The 23,519-nt window shown below is 39.4% G+C and overlaps 1 protein-coding gene and 1 long non-coding RNA gene across 9 annotated transcripts in view; one reads left to right on the top strand and one right to left on the bottom strand.

Annotated features, from left to right (window-relative positions):
- The window catches only part of LOC116609934, a 35,252-nt gene that overhangs the window by 8,655 nt on the left and 3,078 nt on the right, over positions 1-23,519 (top strand). For 5 of the 8 annotated variants that reach the window (XM_032370764.2, XM_032370765.2, XM_032370766.2 and 2 more), the window contains 11 exons: positions 5,117-5,239; positions 10,222-10,335; positions 17,222-17,321; positions 19,408-19,557; positions 19,683-19,759; positions 19,895-19,947; positions 20,530-20,668; positions 20,876-20,983; positions 21,273-21,368; positions 22,507-22,664; positions 23,399-23,470. In XM_032370764.2, coding sequence (XP_032226655.2) covers positions 5,117-5,239; positions 10,222-10,335; positions 17,222-17,321; positions 19,408-19,557; positions 19,683-19,759; positions 19,895-19,947; positions 20,530-20,668; positions 20,876-20,983; positions 21,273-21,368; positions 22,507-22,664; positions 23,399-23,470 — 1,190 coding nt within the window. Of the gene's footprint in view, positions 1-1,604; positions 1,779-4,190; positions 4,596-5,116; positions 5,240-10,221; positions 10,336-14,943; positions 15,233-17,221; positions 17,322-19,407; positions 19,558-19,682; positions 19,760-19,894; positions 19,948-20,529; positions 20,669-20,875; positions 20,984-21,272; positions 21,369-22,506; positions 22,665-23,398; positions 23,471-23,519 lie in introns of those variants that run through there. The other 3 variants (XM_032370768.2, XM_032370767.2, XM_032370769.2) reach the window with 3 other exon arrangements.
- LOC116609937 lies at positions 7,287-10,304 on the bottom strand. The gene is made up of 3 exons (XR_007312222.1): positions 10,205-10,304; positions 7,625-7,706; positions 7,287-7,542 (listed from the first exon to the last, which is right to left on the bottom strand). It is a non-coding gene; the product is annotated as an uncharacterized LOC116609937 (long non-coding RNA).

Genomic DNA, 23,519 nt, shown 5'->3' with positions numbered 1-23,519 from the left:
TATGACGTAAGTAAGGTAGGATGTGACATAAGGAAGATATCACGCAATTGTGGAAATAAAATGAGACATTTTAATGTCATAGTATAGCTGTCGTGTCCTTCACAACCCAATCTCAGCCCCCTCCTCATAAACTTGACCTTCTTCTGATCAACCCCGTGTTATACAAGGAGCGCGGAGACTGGGTAAGAGACTGGGTAAGGGACTGGGTAAGAGACATTCGTGTAAGCATCCAATTCTTAACCAAACAATTCCTGGACAAGGAGGACATATGTACTTTTATCTCTTTTATTTTTAACTTTCCACACGCTTTTATTTGGTGCAAATTCGATTTTCTGGGTGATCAGTTCTTTTCTCGCGGTTTTGTTTTCATGGTTTGCGCAATGTAAATATGGAGTCTGAAACTTTGTTTAATCCGATTATTGTGACAGCAATCTTCTATAACGGTACGGTGTCCAGTGATTAGAGTGGTTCTTCATCCCCAGTCCCTACTGTGCCTAAATTATAACCCATGCCATGCTGTAAGAGCTGCGGATCGATTTAGTGTGCATTGGTCTGCTACTGTCATATAGTACTCCTGAGCTTTGTGTTCAAGGGATTGCTTGAACTTTACGGTAGGTGCATTTGTTTCACACTTGTACAGTTTGTTTGACATAGTAGTTTATTAGCTAGCCAGTGTGTAAACAGCGTAAACTGAGTTCGTTCCGAAGGGCTTATATTCAAGATTAACACCATTTTATACCAGGAAATGTAGAGCAACACGTGCTAGCCAGAGAATAACTTGGTGTACGATAGCACCATTCATATCTGAAAAATATTTTCAATTTATAAAAAAAAACTGGATCTGCAAGTCAACAATGATCGATGAAAGAAACAATAAACGAATATCATAACGTTCAGATGAAAGCTACTGGAAGACATTCGTGCTACAATACAATTTACGCAAAATTATTTTTTCTTGAAAAAAGCTCTTTAGAACTGAGAGGATGATCCGAAAAACCATAAAAGCTAAGAAAAGTTTATAACGACGGTATAGACATGCATTCAAGCAACTCCATTCGAGTTTCGCGAAGGTCCAAATTCAAATAACCCAATTTTATAGGGAAGCTAAAGTAGTTAGCAAATCCACATTCATCAACCAGTTAAACCTAATAGAAACTTAATAACTCATTATGTTCAGGTAAACTCTACTGAAAGACCTCGTGCTACACGATACTCTATGCGAGATTTTGTTTGCTCATTCATAACCGAGAGGATTATCTCCAAAAATCCTAGCATCGGAGCTGAGAAAATCAAGCTGTGCGAATTTCTTGTCTAGGGAAATTATAGGTCACCTTATTGCGACACTAAAGGCGACGGTGTGCGCCGCCACACACCCCCCTTACTCCCCCCGCCCCCCCCCCCCCCCCCCCCCCTTACTCTGTTTCAGGAGGAATCCTGGATCCACCTTGGCACACGCTGGTTAATTGCCAAAAAAAACTCGTTCTTTTGCAACAGAGGTTAAAGGTTTGCCAGCAGAAAACTGACAGGAAACAAGCTAATTACCCAATTATCTTTTGCGTCTTCATCAAACTATCGTTAACGCAAACAAAGCTTATTCACTCTCCCGGGGTTCCATGTTCGGGCCATCTGTCAAAATTTCAAATGATTTGAAAATACGTGAGAGCTGCGTACATACAACAGACAACAGAAAATCCCCAAGCAAGGAGTAGTCCTGCCTTCTATGAAAGCGTCCTGCTATTATAACTGTTTTCACTGAGAAACACAATCGCTTATTGCCGGTAAGACCAAGTTAAGCACGTCGATATCTTTTTGTCTTGATTTTGATAGCGAAGGAAAATAAGAATTCAGCATCTGTGACAAGTCACTGTTATTTCCCATAGTCATATTTCCTTTTTCCTGTCTTTGTTAACCAAGTTTCTGTTTTTCATAGCTGGTTTTCATTTCTTTCATTCTTGTTTGATGAGTCCCGTGCAAACACCCAAAACAGTCAGCAAAATCTGCCCTAGCAAATGTTGCTGTTTGTTTACCTTGTTGGAAGATGGAGCGAAGTAGATTGTTTTGTCTTTAAGCGAAGTGGTCTGAGCAATGCTGGTCCATATTGGCACTGGTTTGCTCGGGGTTTATATTTTCATATCTCTATCTTCAGCGCTACGTTTTGTGTATTTCATGACTTACATAAATCTGTTATGGTTTTTAGCTATATAAATTAAGCTGCTCGTGTTTTGCTGAGTGAGCACTGTTTACATTATCACTAGATGATTTGTAAACAATATCCTATATTATTACAGCCACTGACATCAATTATTTTCCAGTAGATCATTTTGTGCTTTGCAGGTAAGGCGAGCACATATGTGTAAGTAATCAAACTTTGTCGTAATTTCGAGAAAAGATTTTTGAGACAAATCTGATGTGATTTGGAAAGTTAATTTGTCCTCCACAAAACGTGAACCACTGCAAAAAGCTGCGTTAATTTTCAATATAGTAGCCCGCAAGGCATGTCGGTACCTCTTTATTAATTGTCTGCGATTAAATCCTCTTCAGCAGAGTTCCATGACAAATACAGGGACTACAACTAACTATAACATTAACTGAAGGAATAAACAATTCCTATATATCATAAACGAGTGTAATATTGTTAAGAGCCCCATAGCTTTTCCCAGGCCTAAATACTCACTTCCCTTGAGGGCCTCCCTGAATATCCCATCTGCATTTAAGATAAGCGGCGACCTATGGCTGTTAGCGATGCCCGCCAGGCATATGGGTTTCTAGAGGGATGGATATGGCTCTGCATTGAAGCAAACCACGCGATGAGAACCTTAGATACGCGCAATACTGGGACACTCAATTTGCATGTGCGGAAGTGCGCATGTGTAATGGACGTCTTTAAAGGTGGTCTTACACGGGATAACATGCAACAAAAACATTTCGCGATACATTGTCTCGTATCCATTCTGACATGTTGCCAAACAAATGTTACACGGGATAACTTTCCAGATATTCGTCATTTTGTATTGCAGTTTTTGTAGCGGGTTCAAAAACACGCAACATGTTGCCGAGTGAAATGATGCGCGGAAAACTGTGTTGCGCGACATGTTACACGGTCAAAAACTTTCTACGACACAATGTATCGCGAAAAATTTTTGCTGCATGTTATCCCGTTTAACACCACCAAAGCTTTCACTCGATAAAGCCAAAATAACACGATAACCGAATAAATAATGTCTTATACGTTCAATCAAACTAATCAAACGTCGCCTTGATTACGCGCGATTAAGGTCTATTGCTTCGAAAGCATTTGAATAAACATCAAATAATGCATTGTTCAATAGGTGACTTGCGCTAAGAAATCATGTGACGTTTTTGGTGGCAATCTAGCGCGCTCAGGCTTTTAGCGGCAAAATAACAGCAACAAAAAAGTTGCTATTTAGCGCTTCCGCAAAACGGCAAAAAATTCTTTGAAGGGTTTTTCATTCAAATATTGTTTTTTTTCGTCGTTCTCTTGTGCGACGGGCACAGCCATTTCTGTGTTTATTTTGGCTTGAATTTGCCACCCAAAAGGTCACGTGACCTTTAAGCGCAAGTCCCCTATTCCCCTCCAAATGACCGCAGCTAAGAATAAAAACATTACAGGCGCAGCGCTAAACGCCAAGATACCGCAAAGCACCAGTACCTTACCCCAGCATGTTGACCTTTACCTAATGACACATTGTAACTAAGCTCTGGGTAAAAGTCATTCAGCCCTAGTCAGCCAAACCTTTTGTTATTCTTAGTTTTTATGTAAATTGGTAGTTAACCCGATCACGCCGCCTTTTAACCCGAACACGCCGCCATTTAAGCAAGTCCCGGAATTTTTTTTTAATCAAATATCAATAATAAAGTATCAGACTTCAATCGTTGGTGGCTATTTTCTTGCAAATTAACAGCTGTATTTTTAATTTTAAAGAATTACAAAGAAGTGGTTGATCGACATTCTTTAGGAGATGAATCTCGACCATCAAAATAGTTTCATTCAACGTTTACCGTATCAAATAATCAAATATCGCAATTTCTTACCCAATGGAATTGGATGCTTTGTCTTATTTGTTATATTGGAAGGATAACAAAATGGCGTCTGGCAGAAACTCTTCAAAGAGGCAGACGCGTCGGAGTTCGCACAAGATTTTTAATTGATGATAAGAGTGCGCATTTCATGGCGCCAATAATGAGTTCTTCTCGTGAGCGAAACATTTCGCTAGGTAATTAAAAAAACATTAGAATGTAGTTTATAATTTCTGAGTAAACACAGCACTTCACCAAAACTATCAAGTCACGGAGGTCTAGGAGATCCCAAGGAGATCAAAGCTCTAGTATTCGCTCATTTGTCACGATAACGTGATCGGTCCTGGGCGAACTTTTTTTAAGGCTTCTAGTCGAGTTCAGATCATTTGCGCGAAACTTGAAGTGCAGAAAGGGTTGGATGACCTTAGACATCGCTTGCGTGCTCTGATTCTATCCTAAAAGCTGGGAGAGCCGGGAATTTCCTATGTGGTCGATAGAGCCAATTCCTTGATACAGGCATTGCTTAGTACGTGAATGACGGGTTGATAGCACTTCAGGTGAGCAGCGCGAGACGTGGAGTACTCTCAACATTATCCTATTTATTGGAGAGGACTTTGAGATTTGGCATATGATTATCTGTTATTTTGATTGGTACGGATCTCTCGACCGATTCAGCAACTTTAGGTATGCTGACATTTCCGCAGGAACAGTACACGTACAGTGCGGCGGTCTGTGATGATGTTTTATTGTAGGAATTGTAGAAATAAGCATTGTATTTAGCGTAATCGGATCTGCAGGTAATCGAGACAGGAGTTTGACATTATAGGGCAGCCATCAGATCGTTTTTGCGCATTTCCAACACAACTTGAGCTATTTTGTGGCCACATCAGTAATATTCAAACCGCGATGTAATGGCATCCACGGGAATCCAAAGGATGTTTCCCATGATAGCTAGCTTGCGCCAAACACACATCACGTGCGTGCCGACTACCCTCCCCCTCCCCCTCCCCCTCCATCTCTTCTCTCTCCTACTTCTAATGTTACGGTGGTATTACTCACATGTATCATTTGTCTCCAGGACAGTAAACACAAGTTGCCAAACTCAGCTAAAGGTGAATACCCTCCATGCGATGACCGTGCCTGCCTGAGTACGAGCAGCGAAAGCGATCGAGCAGAAATGGACGAAAACTGCAATAGTATTGTAAGTACCATCATTTGTATAAACTACGTCTAGCACCAGCATTTGTATAAACTATACGTCTAGTACCAGCATTTGTATAAACTATACGTCTAGTACCAGCATTTGTATAAACTATACGTCTAGTACCAGCATTTGTATAAACTATACGTCTAGTACCAGCATTTGTATAAACTATACGTCTAGTACCAGCATTTGTATAAACTTCGTCTAGTACCAGCATTTGTATAAACTACGTCTAGTACCAGCATTTGTGTTAACTACGTCTAGTACAAGCATTTGTATAAACTACGTCTAGTACCAGCATTTGTATAAACTACGTCTGGTACCAGCATTTGTATAAACTACGTCTAGTACCAGCATTTGTATTAACTACGTCTAGTACAAGCATTTGTATAAACTACGTCTAGTACCAGATGGTACAAGTCGAAATATTTTTCTGCCGTATTGCGGCATGACACTCCCTCTTTCCACCTATACAGTGAAGCTATATATACGTACTGCTTGTTTATTCCAAAACCCTAATGGATTCTCAAAGAACCGGCAAACATCTCTGGGAATACAAGATTTACCGACACGGCAAAATCATTTTGACAGAGGCAACCTCAGATTCTAGTCGTATGGCTATAATATTTTCCTGGCTTTCTATGGATGTCCTTTCTAGTTACCATGATTGTTTTCCCTATAACGGAACCCAACTCTTTTCCCTGCTTTTGGCTAGATATTATCAACGAAAAAAATGGAGGGTTGTATGGCAAGTATATCGAGGAATTGCTCTAGATGACATCCAATAAAAAGGAGTTTGAAATAATAAGTCCAAATCATCTAGATTGTTTTTCTTCTAATCTTTCATTATTACAACTCAATACAACCAGTTAGAATTAAATTTTTTATTTGTTGTAATATATTTTTCCTTTTGCAAAACTGTCAATTTTAACCATTCGAGATCTTTTGATGCATAGTTGAACGCAGCCTATGAGTCTTTCTGCAATGTTTTGCTTGGCTTCTCTTGAGGCGACATGTTGTAGTGGTATGTGTTTGTCTATGTTTGTCGCGATTATTGGCGACTGGTGTTATCATACCATCAGGGATCACTGCCCTTGTTCAAGTACCTTATTACGTAAAAGCATTCTTTGCGACTTTAGGGTGTCAACTTGTTAACAAGTAGAAAACAAGATAATCTTTTTAAGTACTGTAGGCTTGGACATTTTTGCCATATATTTATTTCCATGTTTTCTACTCTATTTTAAACTATCCGAATATGTTTGAACACAGACGTGTCAAGATTTTCTGAGGGGGAGAGGGGGGGGGGGGGTAGATATCGTTTGGAAAAAGTTTCTTAGTCGAAAATATTTTGCGCAATCGCGCTATTGACATATCTTGGAAAAAGTCTCTACCATGAATTACACACCCGAAGTGCAAAGAACAAGACACCTTTTCCTGACAGTACATGCGGCCGTCACTCCCACCAAGGTTTTACCAGCACCTGTGAGAAAATCTATACAGAATTTGGGTTCTAATGCAAACACGTGAGAGTCTCCAGACACCAGAGTGGTAAACATCTACAAGGTTGGCATTAGATTACTTTATATATAGAGAGCATATTTAGAGAATATTTGCTTAATTTCCCCTCGACTATATCAGCAACATAGCAATTTGGCAAAAATCACCATTATTCGAGTCAAGAAGAATGATTTGTATACTTTAGAACGCTTTGATACTCAGGTTAACAATATAATACTCAGGTTCACAATATGGTACTCAGGTTCACAATATACCCTGAGTACCAGACCCTCCAGACTTCTCTCGTCCAGTGACGCTCAGCCAAAATACCGCGACGAGCGAAGCGAGGGGGCTCTGGGCGCGCGAGAATTTTTTTTTAGTTCAAGAAATACAGATTTTGTATTCTGCAGCTGATTGGTCAACTAGATTGCCATAGTAACACAAAACATATTTGGTCACTATACCCACATTTGGGATTAGCTTGAAAAAAACCGGTTGTAGTTGGTTTGCTTACAGACAAGCACACATGGATTTTAACGCTAGTTCCGACAACGGTCCTTGATTCTCTTTATTATTTTTGGGCTGGGAGCTGCAGGGATCTTGCAGTTTGTACCGAAGGCGAAGTTGAAGATGATGCTTAGTCCGCCCGCATCGGGCCGCGAACGGTGACTTTCTTTGGCTTCCAACCTATCGCCGGCACTACCGGCGCTTATTACACGGGATCATTCTGGCCTGATTTATCATGTGTCACGCAAGAATTGCATATTGTCTTGCGTGACATCCATCCACCATCTTGTTCCTGTCTGTGAATAGCGACAAAATCAATCAATCAATCAATCAATCAATCAATCAATAAAATCAATCACGTGAAATTTCTAAAAAAACCTTCAAGCGATGGCAGCGATATAAACACAATTCCTAGTTGCCGTCCTTCGTAAAACCACCATCACCTGATGTGTCGGTTTACCTGTCAAGAAAGAAATAGCCCCTTTAATTAGTTATGTCTAGCGTCGTAACCACAATGAGAACGAAATTACCTTAGGGCCCATCCGCACTTGTACAAAACTTGTTTATTTAGACACAAATTCTGTCATCAACTGTAAGAAACAAGTGCGGATGCGTTTGTTCGGCTGAGACAAAATTTGTTCGGCCAGGCCAAACTACAAAGACGCCGCTGGGGAGGTTTGGAGCCCTACAAAACTAGGCCAAACGTCAAAATCATGTCGAACATGACAGCTTTGTCAATTATCACCCTACTTGATAACCCAACGTGATCGAATTGCGCGGGAAAGTTCATCTTCGCAGAGTGAATCGAGGTCACAACATGGCGTACTTTCCTCGGGACTATTATTTCAACTATTATGGCTCACAAGTGTTTGATCCTGCTGGTATTTATTTTTTCTCATCTGGCGATAAAAAAAATTCTCGGGAATTATTCTTTGGCGGTAATGAATTTCAAACCATGACTGCAATGGCCGAGGCAAAACCCAGTATGGTCGAAATAAACGTTGTCTTCGCCGATTTATGCGTTGTAAAATGACGTTCTGGTGAATTACGTTAAATTGCCAATAGCAAAGAAGAAGTAGAAGTTGTTGCTGATGTCGATAATATGAATAAATTGCCAGAAACGACACGAGTAGAGCGATGTAATTCATTGGAAGCATGGCGAATTGTAAAGGTAAACAAACCACACGTGCAATTTAATTCGCGCCAGAAATACGAGAATGCATTTTGATTGACGTCGGCGGTTTGTAATTAATTTGTTTGGCCCGATAAGTGCGGATGTACTTTAGCTAATAACTTTTGGCCGAGACAAAATTTGTTATCATTTTTGTTCGGGCCAGACAAACTTTGTTCGACAAGTGCGGATAGGCCCTTATCTCGCCATACCGTATCCATGTCTCACGTGTTTGTGGTGCTCTCACTGATTGGCTTTCTGGCTGTCATTTGTATGTTGCACTAGGTTGGCTTTTTGATTCCGTTTTCTTGCTCTTTTCTCTGTTTTTCTTTGTGAATCATACGCTGCTTTAAGTCGTGCTATCTTTCACGCATCTATGATGTACTTGTCGTGCAACTTGTAACCTTCTTATCAGTTTGACTTAGAATGGTCTGGTAAATTGGAGCAAGCCGATTTGTAAAACCAAGGTGGCATAAGGTTTTCAAGGTGGCTTCTGACTCCCTCTTAATTAATTAAGATATTCATGTTTTCCCCCATTCGGGTTCTCCGGGGGTGAAGAAAAGAAAAAAACAAAAAATTGGCAAAAATATCTTAGCAGTGAGTACAGCATTTTCTTTAAAATACAATCCTTTTACAGTTTTTGAAAGAAATCATGGTTAAAACTTTTACGGTTGCTGAAAGAATTCATGCTTAAAAATCAGCTTTTACCTTTTTTATTTAGTTATAAAATCCCCCCTCCCTCACAGGAGTTTAGATACCAAATGTTGTAAATCTTATAAAAACACGATTTTCGCCTTTCAAACCGTAAAAAAATGCTATAACACTATACAAAGTGTATCAAAGGATAGTAGCTTTACTAATAGCAGCAAACGGGGGATTAAAGTAATTCAACTTAATTCCTGACTACACAAGTCCTGACGCCACAGACCAATAGGCAGACTAGGCCATGCCTACCTGCGTAACGAAAGCTTAACGAAGATTCTTGTGGCTATTAAGTTGAGCACGATAGCTAAGAGTCGCAGCGCAACGATCATACCAAACTTTAAAACTATCCCAAGAATCTGCAGTTGATCTGCAGTGTTGTGATGAATGTGGTTTGAAAAGAGTTCGGGTGCGCATAGGTAAGATGTGATGATAAGGGTGAAGTTGTCTCCAGAACATTACGACTGGAATAAACCAACTCACTTCAAAAGAGGTAACCAGTTTTATGAAGTTTGAGATCTTGAATCAAAATGTGTCACAATTTGATTAAGTTTGCGTCTTGTTATACTCTAGTTATACCCCTATGTATATGGCCTAGTTGGTGAAGATAATGTTGACTAATAAAGAATTCGTAGTCCATAATGGCGTCCTCCGTCATCTAGACCTTGATTAAATAATTGTTTTATTATATATACTCTAGGCTTATGATACTCATGAATGCGGATACATTGGCCTAATAGTATCGTGCTCGCCTCTCGATTGATTGCTCTTTCGTCCTTGGATAAACATATTTAGCAATTAGACAGAGTCAACTGTGCGATTGATACTCGAGAGGATCCACATACTCTTTATAAGGTGCATCTATGTACTGGACTGTCATTTTGTCATTTTCAAACGAGGTTGCACTGTAAAACGATGTGTGCAACCCGCAATAGCTTCGTGGACAGAAGAACATGAGCTGATAGGATAAGTGTAATTCAAAGGGATTCTAGGTTACTGGGGGAACTGAAGTATGTATGTTTACGTCAGCCCTCTAAACATCTACATTGCTTTCGGGAACCGATACCAATTATGCTACAACTCACTCTATTGTTTCCGACAGGATAACGACCAGTTTACGATGTCTGATCGGAAGCCGTCGATGCCTTGTAGGATGGCCCGTCGTGGTTCTCTAGTACCCCCTGGTCCACGACGTTTAGGCAGACGTGGAAGCGAGGTATGTATGCATCAGTAAAGAATAACATGAGACGGGGGCGGATCCAGGGTTTCTCGATGGGTGGGGAAAGGGAACTTATGGGCGTACTGATATAAATCGTATAGCGGGAGGTGCGTTAGCCTCTCTCGCCGGCGTTTTTAGGCAGGCGTTGCTGAGCGACGTCTGCCTAAAAAATGCTTGCGAGGGAGGCTAGAGGTGAGTATGATCCGGCTTTTGTCTCGATAAAAATAACTAGTATAAAATAAGCATGACCTGATGACAAACATAGTAAAACAAAAGCTCTATGTTCTAGAATACTATGCAACAGATAATTTGGTCGGTGCGTACACTCTTTTGTTAATAAGAACCTTTTTATAATAACGGAAGCTCAGATAGCAGAATTTTTTTTTTCTTTTTTTAGTCCTGATGCGTTCTAAAATGCAGAATCAAATTGTGCTCATAATAACAACCTTTGTTATTGATTATTAGTGTAATTCCTTCCTAATAATTAATTGGATATTTTATTCTTTTATGAATATGTTCTGGCAGAACATATTCAGCCAGTGTCCCAAAAAAGAACGGCCCAGCCTCAATTCAAAATTATATTGGTATAGAATGCGACTGGCAACATCAGTCAGATAGAAGTTTGAAAGCTTTTTCTCAAAGATTCACTCTCTGTAAAAATCAGAAACGACAGACAACACAAAGTATAAAGTTCTAATTAGCTTCAAATTAGCCTAAACTTAGAAGAAAAAATGCTTTTTCTATTATACAAAGAAATAAACTTGCAGTGCGACTTTGATTTGGCTGCATCGTCCCGACCTATGCATGGAATTTGTGGTATTTTCCTGGCCGTGCTTGGAAAAGGCTCGACAGACCATGCTTGGAAAAGGCTCGACAGACTTTGTGAAGCCGCCTGCAAAAACGCATATTGTGAACAAAGCTTAAGAAACAATAGATTGAGTTTACGATATTGAAATTCATTGAATAGGTCCCCTCTAAGAAGTGATTGATTTTACTAATCTTTGCCTTACTTAGCAGTTTATCTAAACAATTATGGAGTTATTTTGTGCATTAGAGCAAACAATTTTGTCGCCTTGGCGAACTAAACAACAATACACACTTGGCGAAGAACGGCAGAAGAATTCAATGAATGAACTTTCGGTGCGTTTGAAGGTCCGACCATTACTTGTTAAACAGCCGTGTCAACAGTCCAGTTTGTTCCAGTTTGCTCACTTGTTCCTTGTCAGTAACTGTGGTTTAACGAGAGAGGTCGTGTGTGGTGTGCCGGAGGTGCTTTTGCTGGCTTGTTCAGGCTGTAAAGGAGATCTTAGGTACGCAATATTCATCCTATTTAATTTTATTTGTGTCTATGGAAGATCATTCCAACGAAAAAACAACCTCAAAAGTAATCTTAGATATAGTCTCTGCATTGTCATACTGACGTGTAAGTAAGCAGTAGAGGGAAATGAAAAATAATATACAAGTAGGAATGCTGGACTTTCTTACAAATGGCCAGAGAGTGATTTAAACTAAAAAAGAACTCTGTCCACAATTATATAAAATAAGATTACACAAGATGTATCGGTATAACTCTGTTAAGATAATGATGTAAAAATTCTCAAAGACATAGTATGGCCAAGGCTTGGCCTTAACTTATGTTTAAAATTTTGCCTTGATTTGATGGTAAATGGTCACTGTAATCAGCTGCGAGTGATTGGCTGTCTGTGTGTACTGGGAGGTCGTTCTACGGTTAACATATGGTGATTGACTGGCTTAGGCACTTTTGTAACAACATGCAGCACATCGCTATGATAATTACACGTTGTCACTTCGACATTAGTCTACTGTCTAAGATAATGACTGCCTTTTCCCCCATTTTTTGTTTATCAGCAAACTCGGAGATCATCTTAAAATGATTTCATTGAGCTGATTTTCTTAATCAATTTTGACGGCCAAACTTAGTTTAACGAACTTATACCGGAATTTTCCTTCTTTGTCTGTGCTGAAAACTTTTCCTGTTATTTTTGGTTTTAATTTTTTTACGCAAAAACACATCGTTAAATTCATAATAGAATTATTAATTTATTGAAATGATACTGTAATGTTATTATTGGTGGAGAAATATGACAAATTTTCCGTGACATTTCTGCCAATAAGATTTGACCATCCACCTGTATTGCATTGTGTTTGTATTGTTTAGTTTTTGCTCTGTTGTTTCTTGTTTTCGGTATAGTACAGGTAGTTATACATTCAAGACTTGTAACATGCAGCAAACAATGAACAGAAGCCTTCTTCTCTCTCTTTAACAAAGATTTTTTGAGCTATTGTTTACCGCATGAGATTCAGTTCGGTGTACTCGTGACAAACAAGGGACAAGTTTAATGGGGCATGTGGACTTAGCGATAGAACCGAAGACGAGCCTTCCAAACCTTCCAAAAAATAAAAACGTGTTTTAAAACAACGATTAGACAACCTGCTATCACTGGAACTCCACAATCACAGAAGTCGATGGGTTGTTTTTATGTGGTAAGTTGGTCTTTAAATGATGCTGATTTTTTTCAAGGGAGCATTTGTTTTTACTTGTTGAAAATGATGCTTTATTTATATACTTTCTCTACCTCACAATACTTATTTATCGGCAGATCATTCAGGTAGAAGCTCTCTCAATGTCTTGTTTTAAAAGCTTACAATTCTCTGACAAAATTTACCAGTTGGATATTTTCTATGACAGTTAATATCACAACAGCTGGATACGAATGTTTATGAATTTCCGAAATAGTTTAGACTTTTGACTTGTTCATATAGTTTTGGAGCGTGATCCCCACAAACAAGAAAAAAGGTTTTTAGGAGGGTATGAAATCTGGAGATATTTTTAAAAACTAAAAAAGCCATAAAAGCCTATCACGTCCAGCTTTGAAAAGAAGTTGATGAATGTGAATGCTACCACTTGTTTTATAGTTTCCTCACACTGTAAACTTTGGACGAGACCTTCTTTCGATCCACCAGAGATCATGTTCATAATTACGATCGATTCGTCTATAATTATCACCTAGAGTTGTATTTTTAAGTGTCAAACCTGTGAAAGCACGCTTAAAGAATTCTCCTCCTTTGTTCCTTTTCTTTTTGTCTTTGCCTCACAATAACGCAACATGCCTATTAATCCTCTTTTTAACTCGTGTACAGCAAAAAAAAACAGCGAAGCTTCTCTCTATTATATTGTTTAGCTAAAACAATGCTCCATCTACTAACCAACATGTGACAGAAAATTCCGAATCAGAATTCCGAATCAGAATCTTCTAAAAGCCGAAAACTATTGAAAAATTTGAATTTAAAAGTGTTCATTTAACACGGTGTTTTCTTGAGATAAGGCCAAGTAAAAATAAAAACATGTTTATTGTCCTGATAAGATCAAAATAGGGAGCATGCGACCCTTTTTATTTATTATTTATTTATTTATTTTTTCTTCTTGGTTTATCAAAGATTCTTACGATTCACAAAGGAAATTTCCGCGATTTTGCGAACGGGTGAACAAAACGTAATAAAGCTTTGAAACAGGAACGTCTGCCTTTATTTCAGTGCCCAGGCACCGCTAACGCACGAAATTTGAGCTTCTGAGGAACAAACACAAAAAAGCAGCAGAAATAATTAAAAAAAACAAACAAAAATATTGATGCGGCCTCGAAAAAGGATGCGGGCGGGGACGATAAACATGTATTTATTTATTTTTTTTGGCCTAACTTTTGATCTATAAACCACCTGCAATGTGCAAGTTTCTACAAGCGTGCTCTTATGTGCGAAGTACAAATGAAAAACACTTACCATAACCAATGACCAGCTTTAAAGGTTTCAAAAGTTAGAAAATTCAGGAAAAATGCGATGTTGGCAAGAAGGTTTATAAAAAGATATTTTGTGAATTAAAATAAACAAGAAATAGAGATGAAGTACTTAAACCTGTACATGTCGGCATAAAAAACTTTCTCATTTCTCATGTCTCTATATAAATGGGAGCTTTTTTTGCGTGAGTCGCCTCTTAAAAAGGATGAAATCCTACAAAGAAGTTATTAATAAGCAGGATTAAAGTACTTAGAGAACAAAATTGTTGAAAATTACTTCATTATGGTACCGATATAATAGATAATTGCTCTCTCGCAACAACGATTAATAGTTAAAATCTTTTCTGTTTTGAAACTTTTTTTTGGTTTGAACATCACGACCATCAAAAAAAACGTCAGAGTTCTTGCCTTTTGATTTAATTAGGTAAACAGTTCTTAATCATTTTTACTACACGTCCGATTATACCGTCACTTTGCATTTTCGTGAGTGTATTATTCAATTTTTAAGTGATAATCAATCATAAAGGAAATTATTCAAAGAGCAATAAATAATATGTCACGCTTATGTATTTCGCAAGGTAGCATAAAGTGATTTTTTTTAAATTTCGACGTTTTTTTTTATGACCATGGTCCCTTAGATTCCGTGCCCCGTCTGTGAAACCCGGCCCCGGTTTTTTGAAGTTTCGCGGTGAAAACTAGTTGTGCTTTCAAAATGTTTCAAATGCCAATCATTGCTTAACGAACCAATAAAAAGCGTGCGTTGCTCGCGACCCTCATCGCTTACATCACCACTCTAGTCTCTCAATCGCAACAAACAAAGCGGCATATTGATTTACACAACACGATCAAGTGTTCGATTTTAACGACGATCAAGTGTTCGATGCTTCCATAGTAATACATTTTGCACATTGATCGATCCTTCCAATGTATGAATTAACCCTTCGATGGCAATGGTCACCTCGCCAGTGAAAACCCAGACACTCAGCAAATCCGGAACGGTACAGAGGAAACGGAAACCGGCAGACAGGGAGAAAGTTCTTGAGACAATCCTAGAAAATGTTGAGTTGGTCTACTATTATACGGTCAGTAAATACCCCTGCAAACCGCAAGATCAATTTTCGTTTGAATGGACCCTCTTATAGACTATAAACTAAATCCGAATTTGTAATTCTTGCGTTCACTCGAGCGCCGCTAGTCACCTGAGCGATTAAAAGATAGCTAGATTGAGTTTTATGACCGCAACCTAGTCCGTTAGCTCGAGATTTTAAACGAACATCTGCATTTTACTATGACAAACACGAGTAGTATTAGCAGATATATTTGCAATGTGTGCCTGGTGCATTAAGTCTCCAGATGATTTTTCCCGGGGTCGGCTAATTGAATGAGCTGTCATTTAGCTCCCGTGCTTATGAACACAAGATAGCATATCATAATAGCAGAGTTAAACATCTGACTTGCTCCTCTGTTCAATTCTGTTTGTGATTGTATTTGTGATTGTGTTTGTGAAGCTAAACACGGCCGGTACAGTGCAGTCACCTCGCTGTGTTGACGATTCAAATGTGCTCAACTTCGGATCTTGCTAGTGCAAACCAGCCGTGCTGGTGCACAACTCTGTTTGAATTATGAAAAGAATTCGGCTTTTACCGTCACCGTAGCGTGATATTATTACAAAACTCTCATTGTAATTTTCACACGTTCTTAACGTAAACTCGTTACCGGTCCGTTAAATTCTGTCACGCGATTCATTCGAGACTCTTCTGATCGTTCTACATTTAATAATACATATTTTTGTTCGGCCTGACTTTTCTAAGCAAGAAAACTTTTCAAATTAGCACAACACTTGAAATGTTACTGCTTGACACACGATCTTTGCATATAACTGCAAGCTTGATCAACGATCAGTTACTTCCCTGAGGCAGTTTACAAAAATATCACTTAAATACTATGAGGCGCTGTCACAAAAATACTAGGGTTTCCTTCCCTTGTTTTGCTTTTCTTCGCTAAAAAAAAAAAACAAAACAATAAATTGACACGATCTTTTAGGATTAGACTGACAATCGATCTAGATTCTCACGCTTTTGATGCGAGCCGTAGATATTTTCTTATCGTTCGGTATGTCTGGACGGATAATTGTGGAATTCCGCATTTAGAGAAGGCATTAGAGAATTAGCAATTCAAAATCACTTTATAAAAAGATTACGCTAAATTACAGATGCATTAAAGGTGCTTGGTCGCTAAGTGTAAATGAAACTCTATAGTAACACCGTACCGCACTCGGTTGGAAAACCTTTCAATCCTCTACGCCATACCGATAACTCATCATCAGCACTGGAGGCAAATAACGGTGATGAGAAATCTTATCTCTTGTTTGTTTTTCATTTGAATACCCTGCCACAGGCTTCGCGATAAACGAGGTAATTACGGCGTTGTTATGCTGTTACATGTCAAAACATCATGGCTGTTAATACCTCAATCTTTTAAACAACCTCTCTTCAAGAAAAAAAAGGCTTAGGTTGTTTGAATAAGATTAACGCGCTAGGTTCCGGTGGCCAAAATTTATGGAACCTATTCCATCCTTTTCTCGCGCTTATCAATTAAATCTCTTCACATATCTCGCACATTGACAGGTTGTCGTTAATATTCTATACTCAGCCGTATCTTTAAAGGACCCTGGCCAGCCACGCCTTTATTGTCATTTTCATCAGTTGTATGATAAAATTTCGAAATACCCATAGAAACAAAGTTTTATTAAAATTTACCAAAATCATTCGAAATCAAAATTCTTTTTCACACGTTTATTTTGCAAGGATGACAGAATGGTGGCTGATATGGACTTTTAAAGTATTCAAAACCATCTCTGCTATACCATCTTATCTATCAAAATAGCAATCAACGCATTCCATTTCCATTTCCGCTTCCGTTTTACATTCAAGTCTACCTCATTTGACCGACATCCTTTTGTGTCAAATTCCTTTCATTTCATCTCGAAGCATTCACTTAGCCTGTGCTGCTGCATTTTGTACAACGCGCAACTCAATCATCAATAATAACACTGTGTTGCGCCTTCTTAGGTTCCTGCCCTCACTTCACTCGCAAGGAGACGCAACTCGACCGCGCCCGTGTACCCGGTAGGGCTCAAAAGACGCGGTTCACGAGGATTTAGCAACGCAGGTAACTATCACCATTTATCTCCCTCTTGGTAACTTTACCTGGGTGACTATCAACATTTATCTCCCTCTTGGTTACTTTACCTGGGTGACTATCAACATTTATCTCCCTCTTGGTTACTTTACCTGGGTGACTATCAACATTTATCTCCCTCTTGGTAACTTTACCTGGCCGCTGCATGGCCAATGTAAGGCGAACCGAGATACTTACATTACACTGGTTCCAGAAGCCCCGAACGTAGTTTACGAGGACCTCATCGGTCGATGGCGGCCCTTTGCCTGTAGAATGTAGTAACCGAAGGTTCAAGAGTCTACGACGGCGCATTTTTCTTTTATCACGCGGAGAAATCCAACGTGTGCGCCGTCGTAGACACCGCTCCGCCGTCGTAAATCTTATGTTCGCTATTGCCTCGGATATAAAGTGATTTCCTGCGCTCATAATTAATTTTTGGCTTTAAACTCTGTACACATAAAAAACAACAAGTAATTTAACGTGCCATGTGAAACAAGTACTTTAACGTGCGAGTGAAACAATCAAAAGTTTGTCAGTCAAAAAGAACACAAGTGAAGGATTATTTTTTAGAATGTCGAAAATATAATTTTTTAAAATTTTTTAAAGTACAAGTAGCTGATCCTTTAGTCGAGTAGAAGTATAGGAGTTGGCCGAACTGAGTGTTCCCTCTAAAGAAACTAATGACTCTTGACTTTTGGAGTATTTCAAGGGACATTTTCTCATGTACTGACTCTCTACAAAGTACCCCTCATTGTCTTCTTACTAAGAAATACGTGAGTTTATGCCGTGATAAACAAAGGAGGATTCCAGATGACACCTTTTACAGAAACCAACGTCAAACTCGGATAGCGTGAAAGCCTATGCACACAGACTTTCAATGTAGATCTAATTGTTTGATCTTTTTGATAATTCTAAGTAAACTATCAGATCTTGCCCTAAGCCCTCTATTGTATTTTATTAGATTAGATAAGAAAGTCGTGAAGGAAAAGAACACGAAAAAAAAAACGAAACGAAACGAAAAAATTGATGTACTTCTTTCGACAAGCTCTTTTTTCTACCCTCTTTCCAAAAAAGCTTTGTTTAAAATCGGATATTGCTTCTTTAAAAGGTGAATAATTTAATTAAAAATGACTATTTCGGTCATTGGGCATATACAATTATAGGAACATTTGTGTTGTAGTTTTTGCAGTTTTGCATATTTTGGATTCCTATGCTTGCGTTGTGGTTTCCGAGTTGTGAAATTACCGCCCAATTCCTCACTGCTATAGATAACCTGCTAACTGACGTCGGCACCATTTCAAGCACGCAAACAAGCAATACAAGTTAATCATGCGTAAAGTATGTTTTTGAGAGCGACACGGCACGAAATTGTAATCATTTTCTGAAAACACGAAGGATTGACCAACAGTATGATCGAACAGAGAAGCATTGGGCCTAAAATGGTTCTGAAAATGTTAGGTAAACACTTGAATCTGTACGAGTGTGGATTTATCAAGTTTAAATTTGAAGAAAATATATCACTGAGAATTATGACAAATTCAAATAAGCAAAGAAAGCGGCTTGTTTTTATACTATTTTCATGTGATTTTGTTAAATTTATATATTATATTTATATTTATGTTATATATGTCTTCTGTAGCTTATTTCTTAGTACTTTACGTATATTTCCAATTACTATCGTTTCTATTTTTTTTCATTCGCACCTCTGTTTTAGTCTAACACCTTGTTCACGCAAGAACGTGCCCGATAAAAGGTTTCCGTGCGAGCGCTGTTTATTTTAGGCGGTCGGCGCGCTACAAAAGAGTACTTTGTACTTTAAAACAAAGCTAATGAAACTCTCGGCGCACGTGACAAGGATAAGCATGTAAGTGAAGAAAACTCTCTTAGCTAGTCTCAAAAACAAAGTTTACTAACTTTCTTGAGTATCCCCTTATTACTTGTAAGTATAAAGCGAAGTTATCTCGGATGATATCACTTGACTAGGGATGGTAGAGCGTGTCACACGGCTTTTAGACATAAGGTATACTTATATATTATATGGTACCCTTAATAATCCATATTCTTCTATTTTTTCCAGAATTTCACTTCAGTAATATTCAAGTCAAAGCGAGGCATGAAATGCTAGCAAACCTTGTTCTCCCAGCGTTCGGCGACCCGTCGTCAAAGCTTCGTGAGCGCCGAGTCACTTACGCTTGTCATCCGACAACTAAGCGAACCAAAAAAGACGGTAAGAAAGAACACAGAACTTTTAGGAATGATTTTGAAAATATTGAGGGTAAAGAATAAATTTGTTGCGCCCCTGTTAACTTTGATACAATTGGTATAACTTGATAGTTTTTTGTTTGTTTTCAGAAAAGCGATACCTAGCAACAAAAGAAATATTAGTCACAGAAAAGAGTTATTTGGCCTGTCTCAGCACCCTCAAAACGGTAAGAAACGATTTTGTACAATTCAATAACTGCTTGAACTCGGATAACTCGACTTTACGGGCCCCTAGTTAACGTGCATTTTGTTTGATTTATACAAAAAAGCTCAATAATATTTTTATTTTATTTTATTTTTAGGCATTTGAGGAACCCATGAGGGAAAGTGCTTTGATTGGCTCCAAAGAAATAGAGTAAGTAAAGAGGCTGCTATCCTTAATCCTGCTGAATCCTTACTTTCTTCCTGGGGTGAGGAATGCACTTAGTTTGCGGGCCAGAGGCGGATCCTTTTCGAAAGAGAAGGGCAACGTCCAGAAGAAGGGCAGGAGCGTAGCCAGGGGGGTGGCCTAGGCCCCCCCGTTTTAGCAGCCAAAATACAGTAAATGTATGAGACATTATCTAAAATACCGGAGAAAATGCCTTGAAAGTCCCTCTAGGGCCCCCTCCTGTTAAAAATCCTGGCTACGCCGCTGAAGGGGGCACTAATACATAAAACATGTAAGCGGTTAACGCTTAGATTTTAGCTCCCATACATTTAACCCGAAGAGGAGCATCGCCCCATATACAGAAACGCCCTTTAGCCCCTTTACCTGATCCCCGATAGCGGAGACTCTAAATAAGCGAGCTATTCTGCCGAGGGACACCTGCCTTGGTTCCCGAGGCGTCCTTCAAGAGAATTCAATGCATGTATTCCCCAAATAAAGACAGAGTTGAACCTCGTAGGTTTAACAGCCTCACAAACATCTCAACATCTGTTTCTTTTTGTATTTTTCCAGTGTCATATTTCCTAAAGAACTAGACCATATACGAGAAAGCCACACTCTATTTATGAACGAGCTAGAGGATAGAATACAGAACTGGCGCCAGTATGGAATTGTAGGGGATATCTTCACCAAGCTCAGTAGCTCCTATCACGTGAGTACCAATAAACAGCAGTTGCTCCTTTTAGCACATGCTCAATACAGATTTAACCGCTTAGTTTTGGAAACGGGAAGCACTGGGGTCATGTTTGTTCATGGAACGGTACAAAGTCTTTACTATTTTGGCTTTTGGTACTTTCCTGCTTTTTGTATATCAATTTGTTTCTTGAAAAAAAAACTGACAGATATTTTCCTCTTTCAGATTAACGTACTGATGATTTATTCCAACTACGTCAACAACTTCCCCAAAGCGATAGCAGCTATCAACAAGTTTTCACGAGCGTCACACAAGTTTAGAAAGTTCTTACAGGTGAGAAATATGGGTATTGGAGGTCCGATAGCTGAACATCCTGTCTTGCTTGATCATTTTTTGACACTGGGAGCTTGTTTGAACAGATCTTGTTTACCATTATTATTGAAAGGTTTGATAAGACATAGAATCAGAGTTAAGAATCCACTATTTACCTTTAAAGCAATGCCATGCACTTCACTGTTGGCCTCCATTTTCTAGAATGTAATTCTTTCGAGTGTAAACGGTAAATGCCTAAGCCGATCGTGGCTCTTCTTACAGACTTAATTAATTCTTTACTGGTTTCCAGGACTGTTCGATGGAACCTGCCTGCGCGGGACTGGACTTACCTGCTTACTTGTTGACCCCCATTCAGCGACTTCCACGATATGTCCTTCTGTTACGGGTAAGTTTAATGTTTACTCAACTTCTCGCCTAAATTACCTAAATACCACACACATGCACACACCGGTCGACTAGTCAGCTGTCATTGTATAATGGTTGTCAGTTCGGTTGGGTGGTCGGACAGTGAAGTTGGTCAGTCACCCTGCCGGAATATCGGTCAAGTCGGTCAGTCGATTTGAAGGTCGTCCAAGTCCGTTGGTCGGTCAGTCGATTTGAAGGTCGTCCTAGTCTTCTGGTAGGTCAGTCGATTTAAAGGTCGTCCAAGTATTTTTGTCGGTCAGTCAATTTGAAGATCGTCCTAGGCTTTTGGTCGGTCAGTCGATTTGAAGGTCATCCAATTCTTTTGGTCGGTCAGTCGATTCAAAGTCGTCCTAGTCTTTTGGTAGGTCAGTCGATTTAAAGGTCGTCCTAATCGTTTGGTAGGTTAGTCGATTTAAAGGTCGTCCTAGTCTTTTGATAGGTCAGTCGATTTAAAGGTCGTCCTAGTCGTTTGGTAGGTCAGTCGATTTAAAGGTCGTTCTAGTCGTTTGATAGGTCAGTCGATTTAAAGGTCGTCATAGTCTTTTGGTCGCTCAATCGATTTAAAGGTCGTCCTAGTCTTTTGGTAGGTCAGTCGATTTAAAGGTCGTCCTAGTCTTTTGGTAGGTCAGTCGATTTAAAGGTTGTCCTAGTCGTTTGGTAGGATAGTCGATTTGAAGGTCGTCCTAGTCTTTTGGTAGGTCAGTCGATTTGAAGGTCGTCCTAGTCTTTTGGTAGGTCAGTCGATTTATAGGTCATCCTAGTCTTTTGGTAGGTAGTCGATTTAAAGGTCGTCCAAGTATTTTGGTCGGTCAGTCGATTTAAAGGTTGTCCTAATTGTTTGGTAGGTTAGTCGATTTGAAGGTCGTCCTAGTCTTTTGGTAGGTCAGTCGATTTAAAGGTCGTCCTTGTCTTTTGGTCGGTCAGTCGGTTTGTCGATCAGTCAAATTGAAGGTTTGATTCAAGTCGACCAAGACTTTTGGTCGGTCAGTCGGTTGGTTGGTCAAGTGTTTTGCTCGGTTATTCAAGTCGTCAGCCAGTCAGTTAGGCGTTCTGTCAGCGTTAATCCAGTAAGTCTACTATGGTACTATTCCAACATATTTTTTGGGATCATCCTCCAGCAAGTTTCCAAGTACACAGAGGCATCCCATCCTGACAGCTTTCATCTGAAAAACGCACTGGAAAAGATGACGCAGATGATCAACCTACTGAACGACTCCATACAAAATTCACACAAAGTAGTAAACTCCGCATCGCCCAGGAAAAACACAAGGAAGACGTACGTACAACACGTGAACAACACGTGAACGATTCCCATGGCGTTTCCTCTTTTGTAAATAGTTATAACACATACACGGCGGAAAGAAAAAATCGTCACTGTGTACAGTAGTACTTGGGGACCTTGCCATTGTGCTTTTGAAGGGTTGAGCATAGCTGTTTGCTTTTGCTTAAAGGCAAATAATTAGAGGGCGCCTCAACGATACTATCATAGGAGGGAACCCCCGCGTACCTGACCTTATCTTCCATTTAATATCCGCCTTCTTTGCTCTAATAATGCAGTTATACTATCATGGAAAGGCACCCCTGACCTTACCTCACATTTTAAGTCCGCCTTCTTTTGCTCTAATAATGCAGTTATACTATCATGGAAAGGCACCCCTGACTTTACCTCCCATTTTATATCCGCCTTTTTTTGCTCTAATAATGCAGTTATACTATCATGGAAAGGCACCCCTGACTTTACCTCCCATTTTATATCCGCCTTCTTTTGCTCTAATAATGCAGTTATACTATCATGGAAAGGTACCCCTGACTTTACATCCTTGGAAACCCATGGCATGGGGGTCAGCGTACCGAAGTGCGAAAACGCCCCCCCCCCCCCCCCCCTCCTCCTTCGTCCTTGTGTTCCGCCTCGTTCTCGCGCCTCGTTCCGCTGACCTCGATGCCCTGGGTTTCCGAGGATGTCGGCTTTACCTTCCATGTAATAACCCTACTCTTGTTCTAATTATGTAGTAAGTCCTTAAGGAAAAAGGCAAGTTTGAAAGAATTAAAGAGCAAGAAAGAAAACTGCGACATCGTTAGCAAGTAAGAAAAGACCTGCTCAGAAGATCTTTAGAAAAATGATAGCCCTCTA

The sequence above is a fragment of the Nematostella vectensis genome, chromosome 7 (assembly GCF_932526225.1).
Source record: "Nematostella vectensis chromosome 7, jaNemVect1.1, whole genome shotgun sequence".
NCBI classification, from domain to species: Eukaryota; Metazoa; Cnidaria; class Anthozoa; order Actiniaria; family Edwardsiidae; genus Nematostella; species Nematostella vectensis.
This window is presented reverse-complemented; position numbering and strand designations above follow the sequence as displayed.